This window comes from Ammodytes marinus (genome assembly GCF_949987685.1).
Source record: "Ammodytes marinus genome assembly, chromosome: 4".
Taxonomy (NCBI): Eukaryota; Metazoa; Chordata; class Actinopteri; order Uranoscopiformes; family Ammodytidae; genus Ammodytes; species Ammodytes marinus.
In genome coordinates, this window is record NC_137233.1 from 8,991,673 (window position 1) to 9,015,672 (window position 24,000).

General features: G+C 41.9%; 1 protein-coding gene across 1 annotated transcript in view; it reads left to right on the forward strand.

The window, feature by feature from the left end:
• LOC307249946 (TOX high mobility group box family member 2-like) overlaps positions 1-24,000 on the forward strand; it is a 92,402-nt gene that overhangs the window by 37,875 nt on the left and 30,527 nt on the right. The window contains exon 3 of the mRNA XM_080026852.1: positions 8,488-8,547. Within this exon, the coding sequence (XP_079882978.1) occupies positions 8,488-8,547 (60 nt within the window). The remainder of the gene's footprint in view (positions 1-8,487; positions 8,548-24,000) is intronic.

Here is a 24,000-nt window from a genome sequence, read left to right on the forward strand (position 1 = left end):
TTTGTAAATTCCCTTCTAGATTGGAATCTCCATCAAGTATTACATGCAGCGGAAGACAATCACGCTGATTAGGGAATGGTGGCCATTGTTTTTGGAGAGTGGCTAAATCATGTTCTGACGTAACAAGGCTGCGGCACGAATGTGACGAGCCAGACTCATGACCAATGAATTATGAAATCAGTTAGCTGATTATTTCCTCGACCCGTGAATTGATTAATTTGACTACAAAATGTCAGGAAGGAATGCACATGCCCATTTTATTCAGCCAGTACCCAGTGTGGTTTGTTTAAATGCCTTGGGTTGTCCAACCAATAAAATGACATTCAGTTGAATCCATGTATCATCATAACTTTATGACATATCCTCACATTTAAAAAACATGGCTGGTCAAAAAAATGGTTAGTCAATTATTAAAATGGTTGCCGATCGACATCATTGATTGTTCCCGCTCTGAAATGTCATCAAACTTCACAGGTTCACTCTAATATGTAGCTTGTAAGCATTAGCAACAGTAAAGCCTTTACAATTGGCCACGTGGTCATATTATCTACACAGCAACAACACCTGATGGCTGAGCTTTTGATCAAAATGAATTGAAATGTCTTTCTTTTTATATCTATAGGGAACAGACAGGCAGCCTGGTATCCCCAGGAATTATTGTCTATGTCACAATTCCTCACATCGTAATTGTTGTACGGTGCCAACTGATTGTGTCAGTCGCTCCGTTTTGAAGGATGACCTCGTAATGATTCGCACAATAACTCGCAGGAACAGAAACAGTGGATCCTCACGTACTATGCTGTTTGATTGACATCCTGGAAAGGAAATGGCCCTGCAAAAAAAGAAGAAAAAACTGACAATGTAATTTAATTGTACAAAGGAATAGTTGGACAGTAGCAGGCCATTGATGATGCGATGTGTCAGGGTGTAACATGTATGATTTGTGTGCAAGAGACTTGATGAGCGTGTGTTCAATCACTTACCTGCAATTACCATTCTATTTCACTAGCCAAGGATATCAACCATACCAAAACAGTTGCTTATTTTCCACGACTACAATATTTACTTAAATGTAGGCACACATTACAATAGCAATATCCATCTAGGAATATTTATCAAACATATCGAAACCTTCATATTCTCTCAAATAGCTACCTGGGATTCCTTTCTTGGTATGTGCTTTTTTTTCTATCCAGCAGACTTTTTTCTTTTGTTGAAGGGACATTTCTCCACCGTGTCATTTTGAATAAGAGACTTTTGAGGGTGGAAGAAAACAGGTATCTTACTGTTCTCTCTTTTTCCGCTCTATTCCTCTTTCCTTTCGACTTGGTGAAATTGCCGCTTGTGGGTCTGGTGGAGATGATCCACATGCACTCAAATGGTGTTTGGCTCTTTCTGAATGACTTGACTAGTCCCTGCAAAGAGAGGGCCCTTTGTTGGCTTCCTCTGGGACTGCCCTTGAAAGGCTCCTATTGTGCGTGTGGCGAGCAAGCAAAGCACTATGATATAATGCAAGTGGATTTAATAGATTTAATGGAACATGCAGACATGCTCCTCAAGCCCTTCGTGTGATTAGACCCAGCCCTTGTTCTTTTTAGGAGATCAGAACCACATCTTAAAGAAATGAAATGATTCGTCAATGTCGCGCTGCACCAGAAGCATGTTAGCCTCATAGACTCATATCAGGCAACATATTGATCGTTTGGTCCGTGTGGAGACTATTGCATTTATTTCCACATCACCAATGGTATGCTTTGGTATCCATCTTGCATTTAAACCCTTTTTCAGAATTCTATATCGCTTGATTGTCCATTTGTTGTTGCACCTGAGTTGGATTGGAAGTCAAGGTTAGGCAAGAGAGTGTGTGTGTGTGTGTGTGTGGGGGAGGGGGGGAGTTGAATGTCAGCGATGTGTTAGCTTTGTTTTCATTGTGTTAACAGGAGCACAATGGCGCGATTGTGTGGTCCATCTGAAACCCTACACCTATAGCCAGAGCTTTCGGGGGGTCAGAGGTGGGGGAGATGTGTGTGTGTCTGTGCCTTTAACCTGGTAAACCATGGCTTTTTTTTTTTTTTGAAAGACCCAGAAACCACAGAGTATACCATACTTCATCCAGCTCATACCATCAAAACCATTCTGATTCGACGGCTTCCCTCGCATATCAGATGGAGCAAAACTCTTTCATCTTCCAAATATAAATAAAATATAAATTATGCATCCCCCCCCCCCCCTTTTCTCCCCCCTGTCCCCTTGTTGCTTTGTAATCTGTCTCATTATTTTTAAGGTGCCATTTGAGGAGTGGCCCGCCTCTCGAAAAAAAGCCCTCAGTGTGATGGACAAGACCATAAAGCCCGGCAATAAAACCTGAGATGAATGTTATATCTTAACACTGATAGAGGCAATTAAGTCCATCATAAGCGAGAGAGGGAACACTCCACTCGGGGGACTCGTTCACTTGCATGGTTTAACATGATCCCCGGCTAAATGCCTGATTTTATTTCTCCTCTCAGCTCGCAGCTTATACATCGAGGCACAAATTGAGACAATTTTTGTTCTTCTTCTTCTTCTTCTTCTTCTTCTTCTTCTTCTTCTTCTTCTTCTTCTTCTTCTTCTTCTTCTTCTTCTTCTTCTTCTTCTTCTTCTTCTTCTTCTTCTTCTTCTTCTTCTTCTTCTTCATATTCATCTTCTTCACACAATTTGGTCTCTCTGTCTGATCTGCCCTTTTCTGTCTGTCGTCATGTGTCTCTAGCCACTCCATCCTCCCTCCCTCTCTCCCTCTCTCTCTCTCTCTCCCTCTCCCTCTGTTTCTTGCTACCTCTGCCTTCTCTCCCTCACCTCCCCATTTCAGCGTATTTGTCATGGTAATGTAAAAAAAATAAAATCTCAGCTGCTCCAATTCATTTTGTTCTCTCTCACTCGAGAAAGAAGGGCAATTCTGTTTTATTCTTCTCACTATACTTTCTCTTGTGTGTTGAGGTTTTGAAGAAAAAGGTAATGAAGACCATATTTCATCTGCATGGAGTTATATGACTGGGCGTGGCTGAGCGGGGCTCTGTTATGGGAAAATAAATATTATGGAAGGTATAACTTTGTTATCTTTATCTCGCCGGGATCAATGTGTGTATTATTGGACAGGATACATTACACAAACATGTAGGCTGGCACGCATGCAATGTGCACACATTCAGAGCCAAGTCTACAGTATGCAAACATGCACACACACATAAGGAACACATAAAGGTGAAGTACACATGCAGCAGCCGCAGATATATACACACAGACACACAGGCAATCCATATCTGCTTTACAGCCAACCATCCCCCCATACTCTGTGCCTTGGTTATGTCTGTGTGTATGCACTCATATATATGTGTGTGTGTGTGTGTGTGTGTGTGTGTGTGTGTGTGTGTGTGTGTGTGTGTGTGTGTGTGTGTGTGTGTGTGTGTGCACATGCCAACGAATCACTGGATGCTCTAATGACCACAGTCCTGACACAGGTATTTTGACTGCTGCCTCTTTCCATCGTCACATTGACTGACATGCGATTAGTTACGCTGGCGTGAAAAACTAGGGAGGCTAGGCGCACACTGTAACTATGAACAGAAACTGGGTGGAGGGTTTAACCCTTTTTCTCTCCATCTCTCATGCCTCATCTTTCTTTTAAATCTTACACATTCCATTGCTACAGTTCCTGGTCTTGCGATTTGGTATTCAGTACGAACTGTAAAGCACAGCTGGGCTTTAAGCGACTGCACGAGGGAAGCCTCTCTAGTAGATCAACGCAGGTTAGCAGCAGCACAGAAAGCAAAGTAGGCTACCTGTTGTAGTGGGAAGAAATAATTACTTACTTTCTACTGTAAAATGCTTTGTTCCTATGTAGGGATGCATTACTGACCTTAGTCAGTGGATCATTACATAACATTACATTTATTCAGCTGAGGATTTTTTTTTAAATGTTTTATCCCAGTGATATACAATAACTCCATCCAACCATGGGAATACAACCCGAAATTGCAATGATACATCATTGGAATGGGCTCCTGGAGAGAAATAAGTGGATCAAGTAATTGGTTAGGTTTGATTTTATTCCAACCCCTAACCCATACAACAATATGTTCTTATTTAAGTGACTTAAGTGACCTTTTGTGATCAAATTAAGTAATCTGGTACAGACAATATTGTAAACAATACATCAGGCTAAAACCCGGCACAAAACCAAAAACACATGCATGCATGAAACACATACACAGACTATATACTAAAATATAACATTATTGCAGTAGTTCAATATATTGTATCTAGAATACAGTCATTATCATAATTTCCCCCCACTTACAAAAGTGCTGGTACATGTTTGTAAGGGAAACGTATACATTAAAGGATACAAGTGCGTGTTTTGAAATGCCATGTGAGACTTTTGGAAAGCTCCATTTCTGATATGCTGTGTTCCAGTCAACAGTTGTTCCATAACCTCTGTGAGTGTGGTGCACTTCCTGCATCAAACTGACATTGGTTTGGCTTTACGCAAACACTAAGCTATTTATAGCTCTCTCTCTCCCACTTTATTTTTCTCCCCCTCCCATTCTCTCCCTCTCTATCTCTCTGCCTCTCATGTATTTGCATTTCTGCTATGCAAACAGGAGTGTGGTGTCAAGTGTGTCAGTTATACAGGCCTTGCTTGTCCCCTTCTCATTCTCAGGCCTTAATCTACGATTTCTCTCCTTCGTTCGACATGACTCCAATCTCCTATTCCTCCATCTTGCTTTCCACCTCTCTCTTTTCCTCTCTTTCTCTCTCTCTCTCACTCCCTCTACCTCTCTCTCTCTCGCTCTCTCTCTGTCTGTGTTTTCCTTTGCTCAATTGTTTTGCTGTAGATTTGACCGCTATGATTAATGACCTCGAAGCCTCAGGAAAGCAAACAGCGAGAGACATGACCAACTCGCCCTTCCCTTACAAACCTCCCTTTCTCTCCTATGTCAACTGCTCGTATGTTGTTCACATCAAGCACGTTGGGACTTTTGCAAAAAGATAATATGAATCGTATTAAACAAGAGAAATGTTTTATTTCAGCGCTACATTTAGTTGGATTTATGCAGGCAACAGCTGCCATCTTGCAGTTTCCCAGACCAGTTATGTAAAGCCCTGTGCATTAATAATTCTATCTAGTGATTTTCTTTTCCTATAAAAAAAATAGCAAACATTTTGTTTTCGCACTCATGTCCAATTCCTGACACCATTCCCCAACATTTCAGAGATTTTGTCATTCTTTCATTTTTTTTTAAAAAACTACAGATGAAAGAACCTCTTGCTCAAAGGTCACACATAGAGGTCAGAGTCCTGCTCTAGGACACTTCAGCCATATGAATATGATAAACCTTACTGTAATGGTTAGGATTGTACTTTTATACCATAAACAAAACACATTTCAGTCCATATCCCTCATTAGCAATGTGGAACTATACTGCTGCAAAGTAGAAGTAATAGAGTGTACCTGTTCGAATACAAATGTGTCTCCAGTCTTTGTGCTAAGCTAAGCTAACCTCCTGCTGACTCTAGCATCCTTTGTTTATGAGAATTGTATCAATCTTCTTGTCTAACTCCAAGCAACTCTGAAGAAAGTGGAAAGTTTCCCAAAATGTTCTCTCCTATAATCCTCTTAATATAATTCACATTGGAGTCCGACTAATAAAATCAAATTGGCTCTGTAAATTCAAACCCTGGGTCATGAAGGGATTTCCAACCCCCCCCCCCCCCCCCCCCCTCCTGTTCATTTTTCGCTCTACCATCAGTACAGTACACTCAGCGTAATTGACCATTTGCTAACCACAAAAAGGCAGGAAATAATTATTTCTAACTTGCCACTCTATTTAGATATTGCTTGTTATTCTAAAAAACCCTGCCCTCAGTGACTCATTGTTATTGTGCTACACGGTGAAACCACCAAAAACTCCACTTTGCTCTTTGAGATTCTTTATAATTATTTTTCTCACCCTGTTTCTCTCATCGAGATCTGGTTTGCAGGTGTGAAACACTATGAGCTATTCCAAGATGCCACAGCATCTAGCACAAAGTGATTAGGACAGCATGTAAAATCATTTTACCAGGAGCCGTAAAGAAAGTGATTTCATTTTTTCATTGCAGAACACAACGATTGTTCCTGCAGCAAACTAATTGTGCTATCAGACAGAAGTCATTGCGCTAGAAGTAACAGGTGCCATCAGAGGCTAAATGATCATTTGGAAACAGAATAGGGGCTTCAAATTGAATGATGTTGCAAGGAATTGCCTTTGTTCTGTAGTTTGCTTGGTGCCATGTATACAGATAGAAACAAAAATGGAAGAAAACTTTGTGAGAAATTTGATTGTCATAAAAAAAAATATGATTTTAGAAAACAGTAAAGCTACACAAGGGTTCATATTTACCAACCAAACAGTACATTTAGTTCCTGAAATCTATGGCTTATTACAGGTGGTACAACTATAAAAAAGATTGTGGCCCTTTTTGGGTCCCTATACCCACAGCTTGAGAAACACCCCTATGTTACTGTTCGCACATATCCATCCTGTTACTTGACCTAACAGTAGCACCAGTAATTCATCTCAGCCACTACTAGCTGTCTTGAGGTGTGTTTTCTTTCCTCATAAAGGCACTGGTGCCAAATACTGTCAGACAGAGAAGCAGGGAAGGCCTCTGGGAAGTGTGTGTGTGTGTGTGTGTGTGTGTGTGTGTGTGTGTGTGTGTGTGTGTGTGTGTGTGTGTGTGTGTGTGTGTGTGTGTGTGTGTGTGTGTGTGTGTGTGTGTTGTGTGTGTGTGTGTGCGTGTGCGTGTGTGTGTGTGTGCGCGCGTGTGTGTGCGTGTTTATGCATGTGTGTGTTTCAAGCTGCGGCCTCTGGCTGTGACCCCAGTGTTAATCACACTACACCCAGAACAACCACAGGCTCTATCGCCACTGCTGCTGCTGCTGCACCAACCCTCCTCCTCTCTCACTCGTTTTCTCTTTCATTCATGCTCTCTGCACCTCCTCTCTTGTTATTCCTCTCCCATTCTATCCCTCCATTCCTACACTATCTCTCCTCCTCCCGCACCTCCCACTTACACATGATCTCTCCCGACTCCTTCACCATTACCTCGGGGGTTCAACCCTGGTCTTTCTCATCCCCATAACCTCAAACCGTCACCTCTCCTCTAGCCTTAGCCTCCCCCTTTATGCTCCTTGAGCTCTGTGCTTCTTCTGAATAAGCTTGGTTGCTGCTTCGTCCTCTTTCTCTCTGGAAGTGAAAATGCATTAAAGGTGGAGGCAGCGATTCTGAAGAATGCTTGTTGCCAACAATTTATTTTTTTGTCAAAATAAGTGAATATCTCCTCACGATCCGCCACCTGAGTGTTAATACGCAGGCTTGGCTCTGTAAACAGGTTTTGGTGGGCCCCTTTGTTTAATTTGTCTAGGCCTAGCCTACAGTCTAGGCTGTATATAAAAAACAGATTTTATCTTTCAGTGCTCACACAGTATGGACGGGTGGATCGTGATTCACTGATTTTGACAAAAAGTCATTTTGTCAACAAGCATTCGAAAGGATCGCCGGCTCCACCTTTAATGGCTGTTCTCACATCCTGGAGTTTGCCTGGATTTGGTCAATAGTTGCTGGGTGGTTGGTTCGCAGGAGTTGTTAAAAACTGTTGATTTGTGGTCGGTCATGTTACTGATCGTTCGGCGGGAAACAACTTTGCCCTGAACAAGGTTGTATTCAGGGCATGTATTGTAGAGTTCGGAAAAACAGCACTACAGCACAAATGATGTCGATCAGAACGAGGGGCGTAAAACTCCCACATCTTTCTAGTTTTTACAAAAATCTTTTTCATCTTGAATGCTTCTTTCTTTGAAGTGTGAATGAACGTGAACGCAGACAGTAGGTCCCTGGAAATTCCTTTTGCAGTCTCAGCGAACAGCATGGCACAGCAAATCAGTTTATTGGTCAAGCTCCTGTCACACGTGTCCTTTCATTACATACATCTTGCCCATGATTTGACCTGACTGGCCAACTTGCTGTCTGACAAACTAGAGATTCATCAATGCTCTCGGTGTTGTAATTATCACCCTGTTGTCCCTTTGACACTGTTTGACACCCGCGGTATCGCAGCAGTTAGAAGGTGTGTGCACACACTTTACTTAACAAACGCAACATCAGGCTGTGGGCAAGCTGAGAAGAAGGGTGCGAGTTCTACTAGCTTTGACAGGGCCTAATTATACGTGTCTCTAATGAACTGTAATTACTGACATCCACAAGAGCATTGAGGTCTATAAGCTGAGTCATTAGGCTGCTGTGTTACTCTGTTTCTGTATCTCAACAGACAGACTTAAAACATCTTTGTTTTCTGTCCCCGTTTTGATGTGTTGGTCTCTGCCTAAATAATTTTTAATGTCTCTCTCTTTCTCTCTCTCTCTCTCTTTCTCTCTCTCTCTCTCTCCGTCTCCTGCTCTCCTTACAGTTTGATGGTGACAACATGTACATGAATGAAAACAGCCACGAGTTCCTCCCGCCAAACCAGGTGAGTTCAAATTGCCCCTAATGGAATAAGTGCACTTTTCTCTGTGACTGTTGCCTGATGTTTTGCAAAGCCATTTTCTCTCCACACTGGTTCAAAGTTGTATCGATGGATGAAAAAATCGTTGTTACTTACATGAGTGAGATGAGATCAGCTGAAAGCAGAAGGACTGAAACCTTGAAGAAAAGAAAAAAACTCACTTCTCTAGAAAGAAAAAGTATACCAATGATGTGGTTGTATTAAAATGTAACTTTTTCTAAATAGGTAGTCATGGTTCACCTTTAAAGATATATTTGTATATATTTGTGTGTATATATATATATATATATATATAGTTGTCTTTTATACATTTAAACTGGAGGCAATCCCAGCATGCATTGGGCAGACTACATTGAAACACCATGGTCAGGTTGCCAGTCCGTCACAGTCTAGGTCAGACAATAACGATTATATTTCTGCTAAGTGGGAGGAAACCAGAGAACCTAAACCAGCAAAAAAATATCCATATTCAAAACTTCTCTCTGTGAGGCTCTTGTGTCAACCGTTAAAGCTTAGCTCTGCCATCATAAAATTCAAATTCACTCTATTCCAATTATGCAATCACCTTTTATGAACACACTTTTCACTTTGGTGAAAGCCAAGCAGAACAGACGGGCTGCACTCTGAGTGAGTTTTGGCCTCACAAGGATTTATGAAGTCACAGAATGGAGGGGGGGAGTCGGTCTACTTAAGTACATGGCAACCATGCCAGATACACTGTAGCACAGCTGGTTGTGAACAACTGGGGAGAGCATATGGTTGTGTTTGGACAGGGGGATTTGTGGAGTTTGGGAACAAGCCCATCTGACATACACTGGGGAGCGGGGAATTTGTCCCTGTCAATTGCAATTATTAGAACCGACCCGTGTAGTGCTACAGTAGTTCTGTCTTTCTGTTGCGCTTGCAGTTTTGCTTAATTTCTTAATGCTCTGGTTTGTTCAAGTGTGGCCCGAGGCCCAGACTGAGAAATGAGAGCTGCTTCTGCTGCTGCTCCTTGTACATAATTCCTTAAGTTTATTTAGAAAACTGTGACAGCTAATATGTTTGTAACAGGATGATTTTAAGCCGGATAGTGATGTTATCTGACTGATTTCTCATGTTGGATCTCGGCTGTCTGGAAAATCTTAACCAAACCAACTGCTTTTATCGCCCATTTCCATTCAGCACATGCAGTTTTACTGCTGATTGACTGATTACAAGTCCTGCTGACGCGCACACTGTTTTTTTCTCGCAGAATTACTGAGGAACAGATAAAACATTGCAAATGTGGCATGGAAGATAGACAAAGAGAGAGAGAGAGAGAAAGAGAGAGAAAAAGGTGGGGATCAAGGGAGCAAGAGAGAAAGGAAGAGAGAGAGAGAGAGAGGGAAATAGCGTGAAGGACGGTGATGGGATGAGAGAGGCTTTTGCTTTGCTTTGTGTTATACTTTTGTTTACTCAAGATCTTCTCGTATCTGACATGTGCCTTGCTGTATTCTCCGCTTCGCCGACTTTAGCCTCTACTTCCCTCTGACAGCTAGAATCAGGGAGGGCCTTAAGGGTGGACACACACTCCGACAACAAATCATAGAAATGGGGAGAAAAAAATAGAAAGATAGCACTGATCTGCACCTCCTTGGCTGCTATACTACATACCAAATTCTAATTCACATTGGGAAAGTCACACAATTATACCCAAAGGAGTCACAATGCATGCTTCAAATGCTTAATTGTGGATCCCACAGTGACACAAATGATGGATGTTGGTGAAGATATTTTGAAAACAAACCATTTAGTATGACATCTGTGGATATGGTTTTGACAATAGAATTCCAAAGTGTCCCAACAATCTGTTACATACTGATTGTATACAATATTGTCTATTACCGGTATATCCTAATAAGAATGGTATTTTTTTAGTAGTTTGAATAGAAATAAATAAAAAATATATAAATACAAGAATTCGTGCCATTCTGGCCACCTCAGACTTCGTCAGAATCAAACTACGCCTTTAGAATTTAGCTAACAAACACAGAGACAGCAGAGTGTTTATCCAAAATATTTCATAGTTATTATTCGATTTCTGAGATGTTTCTGGAGCCATTTCACAACCAGCCACTAGCTGTTAGTTTGAAACTTATCCAACTGTGAGCGGCTTCTCCAATTTCTTTGTTCACTACATTGTGGGAGAATATTGTACATCAACAGCACACTCATAAACAAAGGTTTTTGTTCTAGTATGCCTACTGACTGTTTTAAGTATACTTTATTTAATTTGAACTGAAGTCCAAAACCCATGCACAAACATGTAAATGTGTTTATGCTTGTGTTGCTTGCGAGTGGTGGGATAAAAATGAGCTCGGTAAAAGTAACAGAAGGATAAAATAGCCGCAGGGATAATTTTTTTATTAACTCGTTTTATTCCTCTAGAAACAGTATAAATACAGTAGCTGCATTGTTCTCAATATATTCCATCTTAAATAAAAACTAATTATTCTGCCTAAAGCTCACTTTTCTCTGTGCGCTGCTTTATTATCTCACTGTACTTTTCTTTCTATCTTTCTTTCTTTCCTTTCTTTACCAATTTCTATGACTCCCCCTCTTTTGCTTACTCAGTTTCTCATTTTCTGTCTTACATTTAAATGCATTTGGGTCAGCAGTTCCACCTCCAAACAGTGTGAAAGTGTGTTTTTCTCGGTGCTATGCCGTCTCCCACTTCGGCCTCTGCGTGTTATCGCTCTATCTAATCTGCCTAACCTATATAAATAAATACATTGATACGCAAAGGTACATTCATATAGGTCATCAACATGACCCTGTTGACTAACTATTGGGTTGAATAGTGAGATACCTAGATGGGTATGTTTTTCGTGATGAGTCACAACAAGGAAACGGGGTCAGTGCCGTTGTCATATCGATGTTCCCATGAACGTCTCGGTCTGACCCTGCTTAGTCTCTCTCTCTCTCTCTCTCTCTCTCTCTCTCTCTAGTGTTTTCTTCCAGTCTCTCTCTCTCTCTCCTTCCCCCAGCGGAGTGGCAGAGTGTAAGTGATTCGATGACAAGGTCACAGACCCCGGCATCAACAAGCTCTTTGTCCGCCCCTGTGGCCACTGACCATTGTCCGGGCAACAATGTGGAAAAAAGAGTAACCAATGAGCAGAAAAGTTCCAGTTTGTTCTGGTGGCTTTGCAAAAAAATAAAATAAACACGAAAGAAAAACAGTATCAATCTCTAGAATGTGGAAAAATGGAAGAGCGGCCCCTTAATCGAGAGGCGTTTTTAAGTATAAAACTGTTAGAAGTAGACCTTCACCTGAAGTTTTTCTTCGACGAATACTAAACAGCACGGAGAGAGCGATGTGATCAAAGATAATGCGCTGTGTGTGTGTGTGTGTGGAGAGATGCCTTCTCATCGCTCTGTGAAAGCAAAGTGAAAGAAACGGTATACTTCATCAGCACTTTACCTTGACAATTCTCCGCTTTGATGTCTCTTTCCCCTGACTTATGAATTCATTTAGCAGAACTGCTGTTTGAGAGAAATATTTCGGAGGGAGAATAAAAAAAAGAGAAAAGAACACAGGCAAGAAAATGGAAGGAGAGGGAGGGAGTGGAGGGGGGGGGGGAGAAAGAGAGATGGAGAAACTGCACAGGGGAATAATTCGGCTAATGGAGTGACTGTTTGGATATTCAGCAGAAGTAGGAACTGAGATTATGATCTTGCAATTAGCGTAACAAGGTTTTATTGATTGGCTGCCGCTGTAGCGTCTTTGCTGCCAAGACGCTGCATGTGGTTTTAACATGCACAGTGTGTATGTGTGTGTGTGTGTGTTTGTAGCCGAGCCAGTCACACTAGTCCCACTATTACCAGAGCAGAATCCAGCTCTGTCTGAGCTTGGGCCATTTCCTGACCATCAAAGCTAAAATATTATGGATTGCCGAGTACATTTGCATTTTTCGCTCACTTTCAAAAGTTAATGCATTGCCCTGCTCCCCTCTTTGAGTGAAAAGCAGGTATGAATAAAATGCAGGCTTCTGGTAGAGCACGCCTTGAAAGTTTGTCGGCCCATTTTACACGGTGGGAGTTCCAATAATGTTTTAACGGCAAGTTTTCATGCTATTTCTCATCCCATTTTATTGTGTTGTAAGTCATTGCTGGCAAGGATTCCACCAGCCCCCTGGGTGTTGTAACTGTAATTAGAGAGGTGTTAGAGTGCCAGCAGATCTGCGAGACACCGAGAACAGCAATGACAGATTGTACATTGACGGAAAGTTTTTCCTCCATGGCAGCAAACAGATGTAGAGTATGATTAAGTTAATAAAACACTTTGACAGACTGAACTAACTATGAGGCCTTCATGTTATTCCTCAATATTTCTTAGCGAGAGATTTAGTGGCGTAGGAGCTCTGGTTAACAGATTTGAACAGATATGATGCCTGTATTGCAGTGTCTAAACTTGTAGAAAACTCCAGTCCGATACATTTGAACAAAGTCCTCCTCCACTTGCACCCCCCCTCCCTTTGTCTCTCATCTTTGCCCCCATGCATGTGTTTCTGATGAGCCATTGTGGAACGCGATCCCACAGTCTTTTATGTCCAACCTTTCTATCACCTGGTTCTCTCTGTGCTGTGAATTAAAGGCCCATTCCACCTTTCCAGTTTGGATGAGTAATTCTCTTGTTTGGCAGCAGCCCAAAAAGGCTAGCCAGCCAGCCAGCCAGCCAGCCAAGCCCGTCTGGAACCCTCGGCAGAGCCCTGATTGGTCGGGTTCGGTCATGTGTGACTGACAGGAAGCCTGCTGATTGGGGGAGAGGGTATCTTTGGATCGTTGCACTGATTATAGCCTAGCGGCGGAGTTTTTTTTTTTTTTTTTGTAAACTCCCGCTGTTCGGGGTCTACGGGCCCTGCTGGTCTGAATTACAGCTCGGCCGCATTAGTCTGATTTACGGCTTCCTCCCGCTGTTTAGACTGGAGCATGGGGACCGTAGTGACTGGCTCCTCCTTCACTTTACACTGGCACCTGCCCGCTTGTCTCCCAATTGATTCTCGCACTGTGTGAATCCATACCCTTTATCCATCAACCCAATCTTCCCAGGCCCTTGTCTGGTCCCCCTCTTTTTTTCAACATTGTGCTTATGTCTGTTCCTCAAGCTCACACAGAGCTGGGTAAGATGGCCTTGGAGTTATTTTGCACCCTCCTCCTGGAATAACCTGCAGAAGGAGCTCAAACGTCAGGACCTAGTGAATCTCAATGAATTTAAAAGCCGTTGTTAAGAGTTTGAAGTCAGACTCCATAGAACATTGCAAATATTTGAGTCAATCATTTTACTGTGTTTTCTCAATTGCACTTAAGAAGTGACTTGGACTTGTATTCGCAAAATAGATTGATAGAGAATGATTGCCCATCTCACATGGTTCACCCTATTTATACGTCGTGCTTCATACCAGGTATTCTCCTCTTCCTTTTCTCCCCCAAACGTTGGACAACATCCCTTAACCTTCACCTTTCCCAACCAAAACCTCTCCTTCCTGCCTCCCCCTTTTCTCTCTCTCTCTCTCTCTCTCTCTCTCTCTCTCTCTCTATATATATATATATATATATACTGTATATATATATATAAATATATATAAATGTCTCTCTCTCTCTAACTCTATCTCACTAGCTCAATACAATCTTTTGTCGAAAATGAAAACAAAGAGCAACCTTCCAAAATATTTCTATGGCTGTGTTCGCTGACAAAGCGCGGAGTGGAGACAATGCAAAAGGATGTGCAGGCATATTTGTCGCGGCAGCAGAAAGATGGAAAGCTCTCTCTCTACCCATGGCCTTTTTACAGTCATTTGGAAATATCCCTCACACACCACACCACACCACACCACACCCCATCCCATCCCACACCTCACCCTCCTCGCTCTCCCTTGCCCCATTTAAAAGCCCTGTGTTTGAAATACTCATCCGACATGGCACCACGTATAAATTCACCGCTGTTTATTTGTGTAAGGCCCTCACTCTGCCAAGCTGTCCATCGCCCTGTTGCCCCGGGTGATCAGTTGAAACTAATGGCAACCTTAATGTGTTTGTGTAGGCCTTTCACCTCACTGGATAGACTGATGAGAGACCAAACACTCTCTCTTCTACTAGATCACATGTCAGAGTAGCCTATTATAAATGACTCGAAAAACCACATAGATTTTTATTTCTATATCTCTTTTAAAAGACAAACATACAAACCTGGCCTCGAACTGGTTGTCCCTCGCGGCCGTGAAAAAGAGCTATGGGTCAACTTATTAGAGAGGAAAATGTTCCATTCAACCAAGACTCATTAGCAAAATACTCGGTTAATTATTGATGCAGTCTCTTCAAGGTATTAAAAAAAAACCTAAGCTTACATCGATCCTCTTTCAGAAAAAGTTGAAATGAGATAATATCATTTTTCTCATTAAATTGGTTAGGCAGAGAACTGCAAAACTGATTGGTGCAGAGCCTGAGGCGGACAGCTTTTATTTCTTTGACATTACAATAATGTATTTGTGTGTGAGTTTAAGCCTGAAGGCCAGACTAACCTTGAGAGACAGTACAGCATCAGAACATTTAGAAAAATGTAAAGTGCACTTTTCTGTACCTGAATTTTCCTGAACGCCTCCTAGCTGCTGATTGCACTTGGCAAGAGTCCGTAGACATGCTAGCAGCTCAGAGAGACTACTAACATCTGCATGCAAGTAGCTAGCATGCTCACGAAGACAATTCATGTTGACATACTACAAACAAACAATTTTTCCCATCATCATCATCATCATCATCCCATTTTCTAAACAGAACGTCACACACAAATATTCCACACTGATGGGAATGCTATATTGATAGCTATTTTGACATACACCCAAGTATTATAGTTTAAATTGTTTACTTGAAGTTGGCGCTAGATACAAAAAATACATATATAATATATATTTAATAATTAAACTAATTGTAAGGATATCACAACATTTCAGTTGGGTTTATTCTGTGGACAAAGCTATCGGACAACCATCCCTAGAGAAAGTGTGGCTAACAAAACGCATGTCTATTAAGTTGTCCCTGTTTGGATTTAACTCAGAAATCATAGTCATGGCTATATGCTGTCTTGGGCTGCTGAGCTGTAGTGAGAGACAGGGAGGTTCATTGACACTGGAGAGCTGTCTCCTCCACTCCCCTCCACTCCCCACCAGCCTCTTATTAACAATGGCACCAAGAGTACGAGGGTCCAGATGTTAGTCTCCTGCTGCCACCAGCTGTGCCAGCCTCCGATACACAGCCTCATTGACTCTGAAGCAGGGAGGGGAGACACTTAAGAACACACACACAACCACCCAACCACCCAACCACCACATACACGCACGCACAGCCACACACACACACACACACACACACACACACACATACACACACACACACACACACACACACACACACACACACACACACACACACACACACACACACACACACACACACACACACACACAGGGCAGGCAGTCCCTGACAGTAGGTTTTTGTTTCAATTTTAAAATAAGGAATACCTACAGAATACCTAACAAGAGAGCATTCAAGAGCTATTACACTTGTTCATGCAGACAAACATTTGTCCCACAGATTAAATGACACACACAAACACAAGGGCAAACAAACATGCACTCTCGTCAGCCACATGCCCCCCCCCCCCTTCTCCTGATGCGCAGCAGTTATTTGTGGGTGACAGGATCCTAACAATTCTCAGAATAATGCACGTTTGTTTGGATGACTGCGCCATCAGCGCTCCCTTTGTTATTTTTCAACATTGTTAGAGTCAGTTGGTACTGATCCACCAACCTTTTATTGTGCTGCTTTTTTGTCCATTTACTTGCTCTTATAACAATAATAAGTTTTGTCATTCAGTCAGTCGCCCCATTGTCCACATGCTAATAATGATTTGGACCGTGCCCGTAGAAAAGTAGATAACTTATAACGGAGTCATTAAAAATAAAGAAACAGTTGACTCACTGGGTGCTTTTTTTTTGGCCCTGTTGGGTCTCTTGGCGTCTTCTGTGTGGTCATAACTCTGCAATAACAGTGGCTGTTGCCAGGTCCCACAGAACAGACATTTCCTTTTCAAATGTCTTTATTGAGAATAACCCAATAATATATTTAGAACATATTAGTTAACATACAAAAGGAAAAAAACAACAACATAATAAACAACAAAACAAAACCCATAACAACATAGAGGTACATACAAGCACACATGCATGCACACACACACACACACACACACACACACACACACGCACACACACACACACACACACACACACACACACACACACACACACACACACACACACACAAACACTGGTGTATAATGAAAGCTAAATAATCTTGCATACACTATGTATAGAAAAGAGGTAAAAACATGGGTAAAGTGATAGTATCAATGATAACAGACAGTGAAGTTGATTTGTTGAAGAACATTTGTTTTGCTGAAGAGTAGAGTTAAAAAGCATTCCCTCTATAGCAGACATGGCTGCTCCGAACATGAAGAGACAGAGGGGGACTCTGGAAATAATACTGCAAGTCTGCCAGCCAGGGTAACATTAGATCCAGCCTGTCAGGCAATAAGTTTGATTACGGTCCTCATTTGAAATGTTGGGTTCATCTCTTTCCCTTCCCCCCTCATTTATTTTCTGCTCCTTCCTCTCCGTTTTCTACTCCCTCTCTCTCTCTCTCCCTCCCTCCCTCCCTCTATCCCCCCATCACCCACAGCAGTATCAACATCGGCATCACAATCACTCCCGATGACTATTGGGAAACCTGAGCGATCTCATGCACCCATAGTTAGTTTTTTCCCTACCGCATTAGTGGAGAGATCAAAGTTGAATTCTCACTGACACTCTGTGGCATCTGCATATCATTACCGCCGCGAGGTCTTGAACTCCCTATGTGCACGCGGCCCTAATCAGCCAAGGTAGACAGACATACGGTACATGTTTGCTTATCAAACAATGAAAACTATTGTTATTCCTCTCCGAAAAAACAATAACCTAGTTGATTTATTGTGTGCCTCTGCTATATATCTATTCTATTTTATTGTATTGTCATTTGGGAGCCATTTAAATGTTGTTTGTGTTCCACTTGAATGTTCAGCAATAATGATGTGGCTGTTGCTGACAGCACTTCCACCATTAGTCTCGTCTCTCGCCAATATCAAGCGATATTAGACAGCGCGGAAGAAACAGAGAGAGAGAGAGAGAGAGAGAGAGAGAGAGAGAGAGAGAGAAAGAGAGAGAGAAAGAAGAAAGAAAGAAGAGAAAAATAAGAGAAAAGAGGGTCAGTGACACATCTTCAGTGAATCCAAGTGATTAAGAAAGACAAAAAAAAGAAGGATAACAGTAACACAGAAGGCAGCCGACGCCTTGGCACTTGCCTCGTGAAAAAGAAAGCGTTTCGCGAGAGAGACGGACAAAAAAACGGATCCGGTACAAGGGAGGTTGTGTTTTATTATTTGATAACCCCCCCCCCCCCCCCCCCTTATAACCCCGGCCGTGTTGTGCAATGGCCCTGGCTCTCCTTCAACTCTGCGGTGTGCCACTTCAAATTAGTCGCTGGCGGAGAGGGCCTGCCCCCTTCTTTGCAGGATGCATTAGTATGCCACTCAAGAGCCTCATACAGCCTAGGGTTAAACACAAATTATATCATTGCTGTCATCCAATCAAATCACGCTGACCCCGCGACCCGCAAGATGAGTCAAACGCATAATGAAATATGACGTGGCACAAAAGCCCTGATTCTAATCTGGCCCGACACGCGATCAGATGAGGACGACCTCCTGACCTTGACTGACAAGTGAGACGAGGGGAACCGGATCCACCGGGGAGAAGAAGGGAAGGAGACATAAAAGAAGGGATGGGAGGGAGGGGAAGTGGGGGGGGGGGGGGGGCAATATATGCAGTTTGAAAAGGCTGGTTTAAGTCAACGAGAGGTTAGTTAGTAATTATCTCAATATCTAGGGCCGAATACGGACATTTGCATCGTTTCCCTCCAAATTGAATCTCCTATAATAATAAATAAGGAGCATTAAGCACATCGTTAATAGAGCCTAGTCTGTGTATTAACACTGGGTTTATTTTTCAGCGCGCACACAGTACGCACAGGTATGGATTGTGAGGAGAAATTCACTGATTCTGACAAAAGGTCATTTTGACAACATGCATTCTCTTATTATATAAAAGAAGATAATCATCCTCACATAATGTAGCTAAAAAGATTGTGGACAGATTTTTCTTTCCTAGAAAGAGCGTGTCTTTTTTTTCCTCCCTGTGTCTAGCTCCCTCCCTCCTGTCCCATTTGTTTCCACCGAACATAACCCAAGTACACGGTGGTTTAGCATCCCCATCCCCACAGCCCCCTTTCATGATTTCCAAACAGCAACATAGTGACGGATAAATAATGCAGCTTGGCTATTTTAGAGGGAGATGAGATGACTAGGGCATGGGTGCAGGGCAGGCAGGCGGGGTGGGTTGGGGGGGGGGGGGATCTAGGCCTTTGGGGATATGGATCAGGGACCAGAACTTGTCTGGGCTCTGTGTATGTGTGAGGGGGGCAAGACCGGGCTGGGCTGTGGCCAAGAAGGGAGGAAGACGAAGAAGAGGAGAGTGGAGGTGTAGGGTAGCCTGTAACTGGATCTTTTGCCCCCTCTTCCCTCCCTCCCTCTCTTCGGGCTCTGCCAGAAAGGGCTTTGTGGTGTGTTGATACCCCTTGACATGATATTGTAGCTGAAGAACAGCTATGGCTTTAATTAAGCCCGAGTTGACGGAGAGAGATGAAGGGATAAAGAGAGAAAAGAAGAAGAAAGGTTGGGGGGAGAGAGAGAGAGAGAGAGGAGTATCAAAAACAAACAGCCCCAGTACACAGAAATAGCGGATCAGTTTGTAACCGCTCAGATTAAACATTTGAAAGTAAGCGATCTTTGTTGTGTGACAACATGCTATTTGCCTTGACTGTGTTCCATTATAACAAGAGCCCTGTGTAAAGTAGTAAACAGGATCATTCATAAATATACAGAATTATCGTTCTTTTTTTGGAGAGCGAATGAGAATAGATGACGCTCTCAAATTCTTCCCCAAGATAAATCCGCTGTTTTTTTTTTCCTTTGCAAACTGGACTGTGCGGACAGGCGAGATAACATGAACTTGGGCTATTGTTTATACGTGCATGCAGACTGCTGCACGGGGCGGAGATGGGAAGGTGTTGGAACTAGGAGTGTCTGAGGTGATGGAAGTGGTGGCTTGTGGGGGATTTCTTGAGCATAAATCACCAGTGTGACAAAAGCTCTCCAATAGGCAGATAAGTGCACATTAGTGGTGAGGCAGATCTGTCATCGTCTGTCTCTCGGAGCTGTCGGTCTTGGGCCCTCTCTCCCTCTCTCCCTCTCTCCCTCTCTCCCTCTCTCCTCCTCCCCGCCCCTGAAACAATCGCTCCAAACTCTGTCTGTGTGCGTCTGCACGGTGGCACACACAGGCCTGGAGATACTTATGCACTTATGCTTTCTTGTTCTGCGACTTGATGCCTGAGCTCGATTATCTTTGAGAGGAAGTGTTCACCCACAGTTTGTGAGCCGCCTGCCGAAAATTATGTTGGTGTGATGTTCCTTTTTAGGGAGTTAAGGGAATTGGCAAATAGTACGACAGGCTGCATCTCAGTGAATTCATTACCAGTTTAGTCAAAGGAATTAGGAATAAAATGCTCCTGCTCAAAGCCTGTAATGTATCAACATGTCTAAACAGTCCAAAACTTTACAGTTAACAATGATACCGAACACAGAAAAAGCAACACATGTTTGGTTTTAAAACGTCTTACAAGATTAACCAATAGTATTATCTCATTACAACATGTTGGCAGAATCATGTAGTGTTTTCACAAATCCTTAAAGCCATGCTACTCTTTTATTTCACATATGAATTTTATAATCGACAGTGAATTGTTTTAGAGAGGTAGCTAATTAATGTTTGAATATTAATTGGGTTGTGTCCCAAACCCAGATTTCTACAGGCATTACTACAATAATCTAATGAGAGAAGAATGTAGATATAATGAGCTATTAGCCACAGTCAATAGCATCTCCAGAAGGCCTTGGATTCTCCGCCAGTGATATAGAGGGAGAGACAGAGGGAGAGACAGAGGGAGAGAGAGAGACAGAGAGAGAGAGAGAGGTCTGTGCCACTGCCAAATAAAAAAGAGAAGCTGGAAAGCTCCCCAATCAATGTTATTTTCTCTCTCGGTCCCAGACCAACTGTCTATTCATCTGTTTCTTTCAAATGAAAGGTGCGCCGCCATGTAACACTTACAGTCTGTCTCTTAATTAAAACGTTACAGATTGTGTTTCGCTCACCGTGCAGAGCCAACATACTGTGTATTGGTAAAATAATGGTCCCTATAGTGTGCTGTATTGATCAGAAAAGGGAAAATAAAGGATTTTTCAGTAAGAAAACAGAATCTGTGTAATGCCGCATTTGGTGATTTGGCCCTGAGTACCATATAGACTAGAGGGAGGGCGGGGGGAGGAGCCTTTTGTATGAAAAGCCAATTCCATACTAGGAAACAAGCACGCCGGTCTACACGATCCATCAAATACCTTGTCTTTGTTTGGATTTTCCCCCCTTTTAAAATAGTGTACATTAGCCAGATTGTACATGTGTTCCTGTACATCCGAGTTCATTCTGAATAGAGGCCTATGAATAATGTATCTTGCCATAATCCAACTGGGTATATGTCCTTGGTATTTACATTTTAACATCAAGGGCACTGGATGAGTTCTCTCAGAGCAGTCTATATTTTTACATATTTGTTCCTTTTCACAATCAAAAGCAACTGAAAAGAAAAAACGTTTTTTTGTATGCCTGCATGGAGTAGATTAATACAAACAAAATGCTTGATGAACATTCTAAATGATGACTTAGCATGTCGGATTACACAGTGGTCGTTCTGAAGAGGCTCCAAACTGGATGAGCACAGGGGGCACTCACTGCACACAATGGCTCCAATGTTTACAGCAGACAATTTAGTTTCCTTCCAACAATTATGAGGGAAATTGAATCTCAGGAAATGTTCGTTTTACTCGTCCATTAGAACCAAACAATAACACAATAACATCATCGTCCCCACAGGTTTACAAACAAACATCTGTCTTCAAAAAGGAAAGTCCAGAAAATGAATATCAAGTGGCTGTGGCAGGCTTTTGTCAGGATAAAGTAAATCAAATTGAGGCGATCGCACATTTTTTTTGTTCCTCTTCATTTGGTGTAATGTGTGTAGGAAGATGAAAGTCTTCCTGAATCGCTGAGTCCATGTGTCTACATTCTTGCTTTACAATAAAACATCGCTAACATCCATTTTCTTTCATGGTCAAATTAAAGACGGCTGCGCTAAGTGTTTTAAGGTTTTGTATAACTTAATGGAATTCCTCTCATCTGGCTTTGTGCCTACATGCCTAAGATTGGTATTCCTTTCAAAAAGAAAACTACAAGATACGTTTTAATCCTGCTGAAAGCTATTGTTGTACAGAGAACATTGTCCTTGACTATATGTACTTAAAGGATGAATCTGTTATCCCAATGGAGAGAAGAAAAAGGGCTCACCCAACTGCTGAATAACAAAAAATCGCAAATTCTAATCACTTCAAGAAGTAAAATAGATTTAACAACAAACTCTAGATTGTTCATATTTTCTGATGCTTATTGAAGTTTTTGGGGAACTGTCAAAAAGGCTCATTTATCATTTGGAGGTCAGCCTTATATCTCAGTAATATATCTTAACAAACCTGTCATGTATAGGGTCACACAATTACAGAATGTTCCTTTAACATCGCCTTCATACTAAAAACATGGTTGAGAGAAACAAGAGGGGGAAAAAACGAGTGCCCCGTATCCCCTCTCTCTCTCTCTCTCTCTCTCTCTCTCTCTCTCTCTTTCTCTCACTCTCTCTCTCTCCATGTCTTCCATCTCTCCGTGCCCCTTTATTTTCTAAAAGTATCAGTTTGAGAGATAAATGACCACTCTGCTGCCGAGGATGACAGCCTACACAAAGATGATATTGAATTGATTTCAGAAATGTTGCAGAACTGACTGTTTGATGTATACCGCCAGACATGAATCATAAAAATTCTATTAAAAAACCCTTGAATGGCTGACACCAGAATATTATTTGTGATGATTAATTTGACTCAGTCATTACAATGGGAGTCAAGTTGGATCGTCTCAGACAAAATTGCTTTTCATTCCCCCGTTGAATTTCCCTGCCATTTTTCTTTTCTTTCCCGCGCTCCCTGATCTGATTGGACTTACTGTGTTAGCGCCACAGCACACAAATACAGTAGCGCTTGCTCTTCTCTATTACTGATTGCCGGGCATTGAGTTTTTTGTTCCAAAGTGAGACATTGGACATTTGAAAGATTACGCAAAATGACACCTATTTAATTTATTTTTTATTTAAATGGCTTACAAAGTTTTTTTTTTTTTTTATAAAGTACGAAAGGAAGCTGAATTCTTTGGTGGACAATATATTAACAAGTTTCTCTTTATAACATGTGTTCCAGCTTTGCCCCATTAAACAGTTTTGTTATTTAATTAAAATTTGATGCTTCCAATGCATTGTTAGTTTACACTGACATCAGCCTTATCTGTTGCAAAGATCACTTTACACAAGAGGTTTAAATGGATCAGCTCTTTGATAAACCACAGCAGTGTATGTTGTGACCAAATGTGTGATGTAGTGGTCAGTGAAATCAATGATAACTGTTTTATATTCATTTTGTCACTGATCAAGCAAACGTGCAGCTGTCAGTAAGCGTTAGTCCAATATGTGTTTATCCAGGAGTCCTCTGCAAGAAATTAGGGTTACAGGCCGTCAGTTTTCAATGTATCACTAGGTAATTAATTATACTCAACTTCTAGTTAAAATAATTGGACAGCACACATTGTATTATATTACACTTAAAGCAGGGCTGCAACAATGACTCATTTTCTATGTTTGTTTGTATGATGTAGTTTAACTCGCAGTAAGATTGGTAGGCTTCCAAGATTAAAGAGTAACAAATGGGTACTGAAGCTCAGTGCAGAAGTATCCCTATTGTTGCTATGGTTACATGCGGTCTAATGTGGCCGTGGTAAGCAATGGTTAATGTAAAGGGTTCCAGAAAAAAAACCTGAATGCAATTGGGGGAGACAAAGATACATTTCCTTTACCTATAGGTCCATGCTATAAGTGACTGTTAGCAGATGGCTGTCATTGTCGTGCTATGCTAACATGTACTGTTGCTGTGGATACCATAACTTTGCATTGCGCTAGTGTGATCTAGTTATAGTTAAATGATTGAGTGTAACTAAGGTATTGAGGTGTGTAGTTTAACACTTTGAATAATCCCCCCCCCCC